The 14,013-nt window shown below is 60.8% G+C and overlaps 4 protein-coding genes across 4 annotated transcripts; 3 read left to right on the forward strand and 1 right to left on the reverse strand.

The window, feature by feature from the left end:
• Positions 1-449: 449 nt before the first annotated feature.
• Positions 450-3,867, forward strand: VTJ83DRAFT_5141 (uncharacterized protein; the record flags this gene model as incomplete). Its single annotated transcript, XM_071011709.1, has 6 exons — positions 450-1,618; positions 1,674-1,844; positions 1,921-2,908; positions 2,982-3,060; positions 3,133-3,443; positions 3,520-3,867. The coding sequence occupies 6 exons, from the start codon at positions 450-452 to the stop codon at positions 3,865-3,867; spliced, it is 3,066 nt and encodes a 1,021-aa protein (XP_070866591.1).
• A 1,408-nt stretch (positions 3,868-5,275) lies between these two features.
• VTJ83DRAFT_5142 (uncharacterized protein) lies at positions 5,276-7,355 on the forward strand (the record flags this gene model as incomplete). Its single annotated transcript, XM_071011710.1, has 3 exons — positions 5,276-5,375; positions 5,453-6,714; positions 6,780-7,355. The coding sequence occupies 3 exons, from the start codon at positions 5,276-5,278 to the stop codon at positions 7,353-7,355; spliced, it is 1,938 nt and encodes a 645-aa protein (XP_070866592.1).
• Positions 7,356-7,782: 427 nt separating this feature from the next.
• VTJ83DRAFT_5143 (uncharacterized protein) lies at positions 7,783-9,147 on the forward strand (the record flags this gene model as incomplete). The annotated part of the gene is made up of 2 exons (XM_071011711.1): positions 7,783-8,685; positions 8,821-9,147. The coding sequence occupies 2 exons, from the start codon at positions 7,783-7,785 to the stop codon at positions 9,145-9,147; spliced, it is 1,230 nt and encodes a 409-aa protein (XP_070866593.1).
• Positions 9,148-12,053: 2,906 nt separating this feature from the next.
• VTJ83DRAFT_5144 (uncharacterized protein) lies at positions 12,054-13,783 on the reverse strand (the record flags this gene model as incomplete). Its single annotated transcript, XM_071011712.1, has 3 exons — positions 12,054-12,709; positions 12,827-13,535; positions 13,712-13,783. 3 exons carry the CDS (start codon positions 13,781-13,783, stop codon positions 12,054-12,056), a joined length of 1,437 nt encoding a protein of 478 aa, XP_070866594.1.
• Between the last annotated feature and the right edge of the window lie 230 nt (positions 13,784-14,013).

The raw sequence follows: 14,013 nt of genomic DNA on the forward strand, positions 1-14,013 counted from the left end.
CGCTGGGCTGTCCCATCTTCGACCTCGCTCTCATTTGCTCTGGGACAAGGTTACTACCACATACGGGCAGCTTTGGCATCGACGGATCGTCCGCGGGCTTGCAGCATATCAGCAGCTAGCTTTCCAGCTCTGCGCCGAGTGCTCCCGCCATCCCGCGACTAGTGCACAACACACAGGAACATACAGGGACCTGGAACCTCAGCGGGCCGGCCACGTCGCTACCTCCCAGTCGCACAGCGTCGCTCGGTGGTGGCATCTTGATCCCGAATAAGAAAAGGAAAAAAAAGGCCTTTGCTCCCTTGCCCACCTCTTTACTTTCTTTCCCGCTTCCTTCAATACCGAGAACCCCCCCTCCCCCCCCCTCTGCTTCCATTCGCCATACCAAATCGGCCCCACGGGCTTCGCGCATCACGTTGCAGCATCCCCCATCCCTTAGCACCCAAAGCAGCATGGATTCCACCGACAAGACCTCCGTTGACGGGCGCCAGGCAAACCCTCCGGCTCCGCCAAAGAGCGACGAGACCAAGGCACCCGTTGAGACTGGCGCCAGGTCGGTCGAGGCCGAGACCAAGATCGATGACAAGCCCGACTCCACCAAGAAGGCCATGAAGGAAAGGTGCTCCAAGAAGCACGCCAAGCGCAAGTCGGCAAGGAAGGGCAAGAAGGCGGCGTCTTCCTCGGACTCGGAGGGTTCCGATAGCGACAGCGACGGTGACGAGACCTCTTCCTCATCCTCGTCGTCGTCCTCGTCGTCGTCATCGTCCTCGTCATCGTCATCGTCGTCAGATAACTCGGAGTCGGAGGCAGAAGCGTCCAAGAAGAGGCGCGTGGTAAAGAACCAGCCACAGCCTGAAGCCTCCAAGAAAAAGACTCGCATCAAGAAGCCCAAGAAGGCGTCCAAGAGCAGCAGTTCCTCGGGGTCCGATTCCGATTCGGACACTTCGGGATCGGAGAGCGACAAAGAGGGTCAATCAGAGGGCGGTCTTAAAGCAGCCGTGGCAAACATGAACAAGATGCTCCAGCTACTCACCACCCAGCTCCAGCAGCAGCAGCAGCAGCAGCAGCAGCAACAACAACAACAACAACAGCAAGGGAGCGGCTCGTTCGCGCCCCCGTCCGGCATGAACAGTCTCAATAGCCTCAACAGCCTCAGCAGCCTCCATGGTCTCAACAGCTCGCCGCCTCCGCAGATTCTGGAGGTTATACAGCGACGCGGCGCCCACAGGTCTCGTCGTGGAGGAATGTCGTTTGGCGGGCGAGGGTCGTTGAACCCTGGCAGTGTTGATCCCAGGCAGCTAGACGGCAGCGAGGAGAATGCCCGGGACAAGAAACCCAAGCGGGCGACCAAGCTCGACTTCAAACGCGTTGACCAGGTGTGGGATGATTCGATCCACAACTACAAGCTCCAAGATACGGCGGAGCGGACGGTCGACGCCCAGTACGACGAGTTCCTCTTTCACGTGCGCCGCACCTTTGACTGGGAGGGCAAATACAAGGCCACCATCGTCGACATCAAGAGCAAGCTGCTCCGGCAGTGCCTGCAGGATGTCATGGGGGACATCAAGGGCATCAGCCTGGTCGACGACACTCCCAAGCTCGATCCCAACATGCTCTTTCTGTAAGTTTCTTTTGCTCCCCGGACGCTGCGGCTTTTCGTGCTCACCCGCGGGCAGCTACCTCGAAGACCTGCGCGCGCACCTCAAGGAGCTGAAGAAGCAAGCCAAGGAGGTCAAGGGCAGCAAGCGCCACCGCAACAAGGAGAAGAAGCGCATCAAGTCCAAGCGCCAGCACCTCAAGGTGCTGATCCAATACATCGACACCGACTACGCCGAAACCAAGAACAGGTACGCTCAATCACCACGTCCTCTAGATATCCATGCACCGGTGCGTTGGACTCCCCCGCTGAACTCTCGCGCGTAGCCTCTACCCGATGCTTGACAACGGCCTCATCACGTTCGATCTGCTCTGGGCGCTATGGAAACCCAGCACGCTCGCCTACACCACGACGTACGGGTCTCACGACGAGCCGCGGGTCTTCAAGGTCGAGATGGCCGAGAAGCACCAGAGCTTTATGCGCGGGACCTACTATTACATCGAGGGCAGGTACTTTGAGTTTGACGGCAAGCAGTTCGGCTACGGCAGCATGTCGGAAGAAGTGGGCGAGTTCCGAGGCGCACGCAAGATCACGAGCCTGCCGTGCTACCCGCTCAAGTACCACAAGGACGAAGCTTCGCTGCGCAAGGAGCTCATCGAGCGCGGAAAAAAGTTTGTGGCGCTCGGCGGCGTGCACTACAAGAGCCAGCAGGGAATGGCCTACTACAAGAAGAAGCGCTCCGTCATCAAGGTCAACATCAACGGCCGCGTCATGGTCGATCCCAGCACGCACCGGCGGATCAATCCCAACTACCCCATCTCGACGGTGCGGCCCAAGGACAACGACGCGGCCTCGGAGAACGACTCGTCGGACGACAGCGACGACGGCTGCGGGGACGGGGATGGCCCCGTCAAGCACGTCGCCAAGATCATCCGGGACAGCAGCGGCGGGACGCACGTCGTCCGGATGCCCAAGAGCGAGGCGGACGAGGACGAGGACGAGGGCGAGGGCGAGGGCGAGGGCAAGAGCGGCGGGAAGAAGGGGCTGGATGCGGTGGAGGCCAAGAGCGGCGGCGAGGACGCGGGCGAGGGCTCGGCGCCCACGCCGGCGTCGGAGGAGAGCCACGACAAGACGAAGCAGGCGCCCGAGTTCACCGACGAGGAGTACCTGATCGCGTCGCCCGTGGTTCTCGGGTTCGCGTTCGCCGAGAAGCTGTGGCTCGAGTTTACCGTGTCGGGCATCAAGGACATTCAGTGGAACGACGGGGCGTACGAGTCGCTGGTGCTTGAGCCGAAGACCAAGGACATTGTCAAGGCATGTGGATGTGGTTCCTCGCCGGGAAGCAAGCGTGCGGGCGATTCAAGAAGCGCTGACTTGCGATTTGCAGGCCCTCGTGGAATCTCACAAGTACCACCCGGCCGAGAGCATCGACGACGTGATCCAGGGCAAGGGCAAGGGCCTCGTCGGTACGTGTCGCAAGCCAGCGTTTTCTCCCCCTGATTTGATCGAAACATGCAGCGCTGACGCATGGAACCCAGCCGTCCTACACGGACCCCCGGGCACCGGAAAGACCCTCACGGCCGAAGGCATCTCGGAGCTTCTCAGGTGCCCGCTCTACATGGCGTCGGCGGGCGAGCTCGGCACCGACTCGCGGTACCTGGAGAGCGAGCTGCAAAAGATCCTGGACATCTGCCACGCGTGGGGCGCGATTCTCCTGCTGGACGAGGCCGATGTGTTCCTGGAGAGGCGCAACATGCACGAGCTCCACCGCAACGCGCTCGTCAGCATCTTCCTGCGGCAGCTGGAGTATTTCCAGGGGATCCTCTTCTTGACGACCAATCGTGTCGAGGTACGCCATGTTGGAAACAAGGCATTGCCGACGGGGAAGGATATTCAGGGTTTGGATCCGGCTGACCGAGAGACAGACGTTTGACGACGCCTTCCAATCCCGCATCCACATTGCCCTCCGCTACGACAACCTGGACCACAGGGCCCGCAAGGCCATCTTCAAGATCTTCATTGAGCGGGCCCGCGAGCTCGACAAGACCAGCCTCACGCCCTTCAGCGAGGAGGACTACACGGCGCTGGCGCGGCACGACCTCAACGGGCGGCAGATCAAGAACACGGTGCGCACGGCCCAGGCCCTAGCGGTCAACAAGGGCGAGCCGCTGGCCATGAGCCATATCCGGCAGGTCCTGGAGGTGCAGACGAACTTTGAGCGGGACCTCAAGGGAGGGTCGGGGTATCAAGATGCGATGAGGAGCTATTTCTAACGAGAAACAAAAAGGGAGGGACCATTCCGTCGGGTCCGGGGTCGAGGGTTGCTCGCTGTATGAGTCTCCCTCGGCCTTCTCCCTCTTCTCCGTGTCTTTCCTTCTGTTTTCTGCCCAAGAGCTCTTCTCAACACCTCCCCCCCCCCCCCATCTCTTTTGTCCTGGTGTCTTGTTTTCGTGGCGGGTGTGACCATGATCTGTCAAACCGGGCCAGGCTCTTCTTAATGAGAATTGTACGGTGTAGCTATGCGTCGTGTTTTCCCTATTTCCCGTCTTGGTTCCCTCCATGCCCGTGGATACCTTTTTTCTGGTTGTGACCCTCCTCTCATGTACTTCTACTAGAGCTTCTCTGGATTGTGAGGACCCTTTGCGGACCCAAGCATGTCCTCCTCACTCGGCGTCGGGCATGCGGCTGGCAGCAGGGTAAGGGGCAAACGGGGTTCGTCCTTTTCATGCCTGGAGAACTACTAGTACTTGATGCAAGAGTCAAGCCCGGTAGGAACAACAACATCGCCTTGCAGACGACTTGCAAATAGCCGCATGGTTCCTCGGGAAGCTTCCAGTATTACAGCGTTGTGAGCCTTTGCGTATGGCTCCAGACTGTCAAGCATACGTATCTAGGGAAAGCCACAACCGCACCGGAAGAGGTTTGTTTCTTGCTCGTGGATCCGGCCCACCGACATGGATCGAGTTCCAGGCCCCTCGGCCCCGCATCTCCGTCGTCGTGGTCGTCGTGGTCGTCGTTGTCGTTGGTTGGGTCGGTCGCCCGAAAGTGGGGCCAGGCCGGGGTTCCCCACCCCCACAACGACGTCATCTGACGTTCGTTGCAGCTGAATGCAAGCTCCCTCCTCCTCCCCCCTCCCCCCTCCCCCCTCCCGCCCCTCCTCTCCATTCCGGGTTTCCTGTTGGCCCGATTCTCAAACCATGCAACCAAGCCAACCCGTACATGGCGTAGCGCTATCTACACAGTAGGTGAGCGACCTACATAGGCGTGAGAAACAAAACAATGAAATGCGCCGTGCTCTTGGAGGAAGCGTATGCAGTTGTTTTTTTTCCTCACCTGTTGCTTCGAGACACCTTCGACTTTGTCCTTTACGACCAAGCTGCTGGAGCCGGCTTGTTTACATTGTTGACGTCTGTTTGCTAACTAACTATTACGCAGTAGTTAGTTCGTTATGGGGAGCTGATCCGTGACCTTGTGGAACTGTCAAGGCCCGTCAGGTCCAGCCGCTCATCACACCGCGGAGGTCCACTTCCTTCCACTTTGCATCCGCCCCCAGCTTGAACGCCATCTCTTGTCCATCGCGACGCGTTCCTTGTCCAGCAGCGCCGAGGCGTCTTTCCCGGCGGTGCTCGCGAGACACAAGAGACAGGACAAGAGACCAGAGAAGAACACACACACCAGAAAATGCCCGGGCTGTGGACTCGCCTCCTCGGCTGGGACCGCGAATCCGGCAGAGACCGCCATGGCTCTCATAGCTGGTGGGACGACGAATCGAGGCACGGCCGTAAGTGAAGAGGAGCCTTGACCGAACAAACGCCGCTTCGCACCGCACCGTCGCGCCGCTAACGTAGGCCGCTCCAGTCCTCCCCAGGTACCGCGCCTCGACCCTCCGGTCGGCCATCCCCGCGCAGACCGTCACCGAGGTTGCCCTGCGCATCCGCCATCTGATCGAGGAATGCGTCCCCTGCGAGCTCAAGGAGAGCCACATCACCTCACCGCACAGCCGCGTCATCACGCCCAAGGTCATCCAGGCGGCGCGCGAGGCCGGCGGGCGCGCCCACGGCGCCTGCGTCGTGTTTTGCCTCCTGGTCAACAAGCGCTGGTGGCATCACCAGGCCGAGGTCGAGCTGTGGGACGCCGACCTGCACACCCTCCGGGCCGTGGCCTGCGAGGTGATTGCCAAGAAGATGATCGAGTCCGAGGAGGATACCGAGTACCTCCTCCACGACGTCCTGCTGAAGCGCTACGCCATCGTGGTGGACGGCAAGCCCACGCATCCGGCCAACGTCATCGAGAAGGCCGTCGACCTCCACGCCCTGCGCGTCATCGGCTCGTCGGGGTACCAGAGGTGCATCAACTTTTTGTGGAGGGGGTGGCTGGTCCAGGACGAGAACGACCCGAGCAACTTCATCGACTACGAGGACAAGGCCAACACGTCGTACCGGTCCCACCTCGACCCGGACCGCATGCGCTCGCCCATCTACCAGAACGCGGTGCAGATGCTCATGAGCTTTGTCTACCTGGCGCTCTACACCGTCGCCATGAACTCGGTCAACGGCGACGCGGGCATCGACGCCGTCGAGGCGGTGCTGTACGTCTTCACCCTGGGCTTCATCTGCGACGAGATCACCAAGCTGTGGAAGGCCGGCTACCTGATCCTGGGCTTCTGGAACGCCTTCAACTCGATCCTCTACGGGCTGCTGACGACGAGCTTCGTGCTGCGCTGCGTCGCCCTGAGCCACCCCGCCGGGGACCCCGACGGGCTGCGCCATCACTACAGCACGCTGAGCTACAGCTTCCTGGCGGTCAGCGCGCCCCTGTTTTGGGGCCGCCTGCTGCTCTACCTCGACGCCTACCGCTTCTTTGGCGCCATGCTGGTGGTGCTCAAGGTCATGATGAAGGAGTCCATCATCTTCTTTGCCCTGCTCGTCGTCATCATCATCGGCTTCTTGCAGGGGTTTGTCGGGCTGGATTACGCCGAGGACCGCTCCATGGAGGACATCTTGTTCATCGTCCAGTCCATGGCCAACGCCGTGATGCAGTCTCCCGACTTTGGCGGGTTCGAGAGGTTTCAGCCGCCGTTCGGGTTGATCCTTTACTATTGCTTTACCTTTGTGGTCATGGTACGTACCCGGGAGACCGCTGCCCGGCCTTTCAACGAAAGGGCGCGCAAGCTGACGCATCCCAGGTCATCCTTCTCAACATCCTCATCGCCCTGTACAACTCGGCCTACGAAGACATCTACGACAACGCCAACGACGAGTTCCTCGCCATGTTCGCCCACAAGACCATGGCCTTTGTCCGCGCCCCCGACGAGAACGTCTTCATCCCGCCCTTCAACCTCATCGAGATCTTTGTGCTCGCCCCGGGGCTGGAATGGTGGATGGACAAGCCCGCCTACGAGCACATCAACGACATCGTCATGGGCGTCCTCTACTCGCCGCTGCTGCTCGTGTCGGCCTACTTTGAGACGCGCTGGGCGAGGGAGATTCGGCGAAACCGCGCCAGGGGGGAGGAGGATGACGACAGGGTGGAGGAGTGGGAGCAGATGGCGGCGGCCTTGGACTTTGAGGCGGACGGGTGGAAGAAGACGTGCGACGAGGCCAAGAGCAACCTGGAGGAGGACCCGGCGGTGGCGGAGGTGAGGAAGCTGCGGGAGGAGGTGGATCAGCTGAAAAAGATGATCCTCGAGCTGCACAAGAGCATGACCGAGGGGAAGAAGGTAGATGTCGGGGGAGGAGAGGAGGGGAATAGCGAAGAGTAGATAGATGGCAGGCATGGAAGGGCGGTCTTTCTCTCTCTCTCTCTCTCTCTCTCTCTCTCTCTCTCTCCTTGGGTCGGTTATCATGAATGAACCGACTCTTTTGTTTATTTTCCATTCCATAATTATTGCCCCTTTTTTTGTGGGTGGTTTGGTTGAGCGAGATGGATTTGTTGTTGTACTAGTAACTACACAGTAGATGCAGGAGCAAGGAGCCGGCGTGTCTAGCACAAGTCCAATCCCGTCATTACCGTAACGTTACATCATTACGTCCCTTGGCGGCGGGTACTTTTCCGCCCGGTGCTTGCAACATGCGTCATCGCCACAACCTCAACCTCGCCACAACGGGGGCTCCTTTCTACCTAGGGCAAGCACACCACCACGCAGGCAAAGGCAAATCGCCCTTCCACGACGCGGCAACCCCTTGACAATGTCCGACCAACCCCCCTCCAACCCACGATTTGCTCCGCAAAACAAGACCACCCAAGAGCTCCTCTCCACCAACACGGTCGGCCTCGTCGCGCTCTCCGACTTTCGCAAGCGACGCGCCGAGGTCCTCGAACAGCAGGAGCGCGAGGCGCGGCTCGCCGCGCTTGCCGCTCGCAACAGCGCGAACGCGAACGCGTCGACGCCCGACCGGTCGTTGACGGCGACGCCCATCAACGCGAGCGCCGAGGCGAGCGAAGCGGAGAGGCAGCAGCCGAAGAAAAAGAAGAAGAGGACCAAGGCGCTGGTTTCGTTCGGGGACGACGAGGAAGAGGAGGATAGCGGCGGCGCCGGGGCCGGGGCCGGGGCCGGGCAGGAACTCAAGAAGAAGGGAAAAGGCCGGGCGAACCCCGCGGAGAAGGCGGGCGCCAGCAGCGACGACGCCGGCGTCGAAGCCGAGCGCGGCTCGAGCATCGACGACAAGGACGACAAGAACACGGACGGCGGCGGCGGCGGTGGCGGCGGCAGCAGCAGCAAGGAAGGCTCCAAGGCCAAGGTGGCCGTCAACGCCTCGGTCGGCGTCGTCCCGCGCGCCCTGACCAAGGCGGCGCTGCGACGCGAGGCGGCCGAGCGGGAGGCGCTGCGCAAGGAGTTTCTGATGATGCAGGCGGCCGTCAAGGCGACCGAGATCGCGATCCCCTTTGTCTTTTACGACGGCACCAACATCCCCGGAGGCATCGTCCGGGTGAAAAAGGGGGACCACGTGTGGCTGTTTTTGGACAAGAGCCGCAAGGTGGGCGCAAGGCTCGGCGTTGGGGGCGGGAGGAGAGCCAACGCCAGGAGGGATTGGGCGCGCGTGAGCGTGGATGATTTGATGCTGGTGCGGGGGACCATGATCATTCCTCATGTAAGATTTCCTTTTTTCCATTTTTTTTTTACATCTACCCCCCTCACATCCTATCTGTCTGCTACTACTACTTTTGCTTCTCCCCACCCCATGATGATGCTGACGAGCCTTTCTTTTTTTCTTACCCCCTTCTAGCACTATGATTTCTACTTCTTCATCATGAACAAGACCGTCGGCCCCGGCAACACGATCCTCTTCGACTACAGCGCCGAGGCCCCTCCCCAGGAGGAACAGTCGGCGTCTTCTGCCAACGGCGGTGTTCTTCAGGAGACCCGCGACATTTCGGAGCTCGAAGGCGTGTCGGACGACCCCACCTTCACCAAGGTGGTGGATCGTCGATGGTACCAGCGGAACAAGCACATCTATCCGGCGAGCATGTGGCAGACGTTTGACCCGGAGAAGGACTACTCGAAGGAGATTCGGCGCGATCTCGGGGGGAATGCCTTTTTCTTTGCCAAATGAGGCGGCGGACAGGCAGGCAGGCAGGCAGGCAGGCAGGCAGGCAGGCAGGCTGGTTGGCTGGCTGGCTGGCTGGATATGGTTGATCCGGATTTCGGAAGAGAGAGGAGAACCCGAGGGGGGGCGCGGGGAGAAGCGAGATGGGTCTTCTGTGAGACGCTGGTTTGTTAAGTTGGTTGAGATGGGTGGTGCGGCCGTTTTTGATCAATTGGCAGGCCGCAGAGCACTTGAATCTCGACGGGGAGCATGGCTGTCATGGAAAAAAACAAGAGAAATGTCAGCATGAAACGCAAACGCCGAAACCAAAACAACACCAACGCCGATTTCCAGTCGAACTTACGCATTTCATCCCGTCAACAACCACACCCCCCACCCCAAGGCACCCAGCATCACCCAGCCCGGCCAAAACAACATCAGCAACAGCGTGTTTCCCCCCGGCCCGAGCAGCATCACGAACACCTCATGCTCCAGCTTCTTCCTCATCCTCCGGCTGCGCTTCGAGTCCCACGCCGCCCAGGCGAGGCGACGGGCCAGCGCCCAGGCCTGGGCGGCCACGAGGCGCGTCGTGAGCAGGGCATGCCAGGCGACACTCCAGCTTGCCCAGGCGGAGAGCGCGGCGAGGGTTGCGGCGGTGCAGCAGGCGTGGATGGCGAGGCGGAAGGCGGTGGAGCCGAGGAGCTGCTGGAGCTGCAGGGCGGTGTTGAAGAGGGGGTAGAGGGCCGAGAGGAGGTTGGATGAGTGTTGTTGGTGGGCGAGGGAGGAGGAGATGCGAGGGGGGGATGGGGAGGCGGAGGCGGAGGCGGAGGCAGAGGCGGAGGCGGTGAGGAGGGCCATGGCTAGCTACCTTATTGTGTTTGGAGGAGGAGAAGGACGTCGATGATGATGGTGGGAGCGTGGTAGGTGGTAGGTGGTAGGTGGTAGGTGGTGGTGGTGGTGGTGGTGGTGGTGGTTGTGGTCTTTTGGTGCTTCCATGTGGTTGGGGAGGAGAGAGAGAGAGAGAGAGAGAGAGATCGGGATGGCTTGGGTTTTTCACTCGAAGCCAGAAAAAAAAACCATTCGGAGCTCTCGGAGAGGGAGAGCATAGGCCTGAGGCTATTTAACACCCAGCCGGTCCCCAGATGGACTCTTCCTCGGGTCCATATACTCTGTACGGGATGGGAACGTTTCGTCTAAACGCGAAGGCGGACCCGCTGGCCGAACAAGGTGGAATGTCTTGGCACTCATCGTCGACACCAGCGAGCGACATGCCGACCTGTTGGTGTCAGAGACGATTCGCCCGCAAGGACTCCTGAGGGTCCACCAGGCCACGGCGTTTGTCACCACCCCCCCCCCCCCCTTCGTCTCCTCCTAGTCACCTCCTCGCCATGTCCTTGCGAGGGGGCATTGCCGCTGTTCACCCCGTATCCATACGTAAAGAGAAGCATTGACATGATTTCTACCGTCTTTCTCTGTCCATTGTTGGCTTCCCCCTCTTTCTTGAAATCCCTCCGGCGGCTCGCGTCTTGGATCTCCCTTCCCGTGGCATGGTGATAACGTTACTTTGATGCATGTGCCGCAGTAGCATTCGGGATCCTTGGCCGGCGTCATTCCGCCCCAGCCGATTGAACGCCATAAAAATACATGCATCCGGTGAAAAGGCAAAAGAATCGAGAAAAGAAAAAAAACCAAACTAAAAAAAAGAAAGAAACCCTTATGAGACCATGGATAGGGAACGGCAACCAACGCTCAACGCCTGATCAGATAGGGAAAGACAGGTTGTACGTAGGGAGGTAGGCAGAGAGAAAGAGAGAGAGAAAGAGAGAGAGAGAGAGAGAGAGAGAGAGAGGCAGGGTACTGGTAAGGTAATAGTCTGTTAGAATGAATCCCTAGAGACCTAGTAAGAGAGCAGCGGCAGGCGGCATGGCATGGCATGGAGGCTGTCGTCCTGGATGCGGGGGTTAGCGTGCGGGTTGGTGTACACTGTAATGTGGTTGCGCGTTTTGCAGAGGGCGGCAAGGGAGGGGGGGGCGGCGTTTATAAATGGCCCGGGACGGGTGAATTGCGGAGAGGTTTGTTGAGGTTGGGAGGGCGGGGGGAAGGGAGGACGGCATGTCTCCGGGAGAGAGAGAGAGAGAGAGAGAGGGAGCGGGAGAGGGAGAGAGAGAAGGAGAGAAGAAGAAGAGGCGACGAATGGAACTTGGAGATATCTTGCTATAATTGTGTACTGTCAGAACGAAGACTGACGTGCTTTCGGGTTTCTTTCTTTAGAGATCAGAATCCAGAATCCTGTCTTCCATGTTCTGTACGTATCGGAGCTGTTGTGCTACGCATCCTCCTCCTTCATGCCCTCCGGAGTTCAGTCCTGTGCAAGAAGAGGCTTCCGGACACTCCCCCCCCCCCCCACTCCTTGCCCCTTCGCTTCGTCAACAAAATCCGGTCGGGGCCGATCCCGTTCCGTTAGCGCTCGGTGGAGTGGGGGCAGGGCGGGCCAGCGTCGGAATGCAGGCGGGGTTTCCCCTCCTTTCCAGGAACGTGCGGCGGCCCGTTGGTTTTATTTGGTTGTCGTCCATTTTGGGTCGCTTTGTCGGCACATCTGCTTCAACCATGATCCACGACGACGACGACCTCCTCCTCCACCACCACCACCACCACCATGAGGTCTATCAACACACACCACACCACGGCAAAGAGCTCCCTGCCGAGATGCCAAAAGACAATGCCTTGAACATCGTAGGGACTCTGTTTTCTGTGTAGCCAAGCTGGCCGCTTCGGGATCGCGGTTCGGGTGGGATTTGGTGGTGTTGTAAGCTCGTGCAGAAGCAGCCGTGATGTCTCCCTCGACGCTCGCTTCCACGCTCATGAGCCCTCTGAGAATCAACATGTACCCTTCATGCAACCGGCAAAAGTACCTGCCCGAGCAAGCCTCCCTGTCAAACATCCTGGCCCATCAGCGCCTTGATCCTAGCCATCTGCCTCGGCGAAACCCTCGCGTTCGTCGTCGCCGCTCTCCTTGCCGGCCTTTTGACCTCCATCTCGTCGGGAACCGGCGACCTGGGCTTCGGCGCCATGCTCTCCGGCCTCGCAGACCTCTTGACGACCACCCAGCCGGGCTCCAGCATCGTCTTTTCTGCATGCTCATCGTAGATGCCATCTTCGACCTTGGTCAGGGCCCCAAAGGCAATGACCGAAACTCCCCGGAGATCCCCCAGCCCGGCGGGTTTGTCCTCAGTCGTGCTGGGCGCCGCTTCGTGGTCCACCGCCCGAAGCCACTCCGTCGGCGGGAAGGCCTTGGTGCCCTCGTCGAACCCGGCTTCTCCCCACCGCCTGGCGTCGCGGGACGGAACTTCGACCTTGTACTTGCCTCCGCGCTGCCGGAGGCGCAGCTTGAGGTTGACGGCCTTCTCGCAGAGGCTTGCGATCGTTTGCCGGGCCTGGCGCGCGCTGCGGATAAACCCGTGCGTTACCAGCGGATCGAGCGCCTCGAGGATCTCCTGCGTCACCCCCTCCACGTTCTGGCGCACGTCTCGAAGCGGCGCGATGGCCGCGATGGTGGTCTTGACCCACTCGTTGATGACCTCTGGGGGAACTGTGGGCGGCCGGACGCGTCAGCCTCAAACGTCCCCCCCTTTTTTTTTTTTTTTTCTTGGATGCCGGGCTTCCAAAGACCTGGAAAGGCCGGCTATGCACGCATAGGCACGCTTACCTCGTCGGCTCTCCATCTCCCTCTCGAGAGCGCGCAGGCTCGACTCGGCCGCCGAGATGGCATGGTGCTCCGTGGTCCTCAGGAACGTCTGCAGCCCAAACGCCTTGAGGCCGGGTCGCAGGATGCGCCGGAACAGCACGTGAAACACCTTGGCCATGACCCGGTACATGCGCAGCTGCTTGCCCGCCCGGTTCCAGCACGCCGGATCCAGCAGGCCGTCGGCAACCTCGAGGCTCCGCGGCAGGGCCCCCGAGCGGCCGGCCACCTCCTCGGCAAAGGCCGCGACGCCCTCCCTCAGCCGCCGAAACTCGGCCGCGAGGAGCTCCTCGCCGGGCAGCTCCTCGCCGGGCAGCTCCTCGCGCCGGCTCCGCGGCCGTCGGCGCTCCTCCTCTCGCTCCCTCTCCGCCGCCGCGTCCCGCCCCTCGCCGGCCATGTGCCGCAGCGCCGCGTCCAGCTTCCGCGCCACGTCCTCGGTCGCCTGCTCCACGCGCCGGAGCCGCGAGCGCACGTCGTGCACCTCGCCGCGGAGCGCGAGCAAGCCCCTGTCCAGCGCCGCCCGGGCCGCCTCGGCCGCGAGGACCGTCGCCGCCTGCAGCGCTCGCTCGGCCGCCGCGTGGAGCCGGGCGGGCCCCTCGCCGGGGCGGCGGCCGGGGGGGCGGCGTGGCGGCGATGCTGCCGCAGGCCCCAGCGGTTGCTTAGGAAGTCGTGCCTGTGGAGACGGCGGCCGGCAGGTCCCCACGCGGCGGGGGGGTGGAAGTACGGGGTGAGTTTGAGGGGGGGTTGGATGCCCTCCATCGTTCTGCGTGCGTGCGTGTGTACGTGCGTGCGTGCGTGCGTTTGTCTGGGGGATGGGAGATGTTGGCAGGAGGCGTCTCGCGCCGAGACGGTCATCATGTCGGGAACCGAAGAGCTAGTCGTGCTGAGCTCTCGAGGAAGGATCCTGCAGGGGCCATGCATGCTGGCTTGGAGAGGGACGAGGTTGCGGTGTCATGGCGACAAAGAAACGGGCCGCCGGTTTCGGTAATATCAAGGCAAGGGAGGAGATTGACAACCTCTGGCATCCGTCACGTTCGGGTATGGGAGAAAGAGGGCTTCTCTCTTTCTCTTTCTCTCTCTCTCTTTCTCTTTCTTCTCTCTCTCTCTTCTTCTCTCTCTTCCTCTCTATCTCTTCTTCTCTCTCTTCCTCT

This window comes from Remersonia thermophila, chromosome 4, assembly GCF_042764415.1.
Source record: "Remersonia thermophila strain ATCC 22073 chromosome 4, whole genome shotgun sequence".
Taxonomy (NCBI): domain Eukaryota; kingdom Fungi; phylum Ascomycota; class Sordariomycetes; order Sordariales; family Chaetomiaceae; genus Remersonia; species Remersonia thermophila.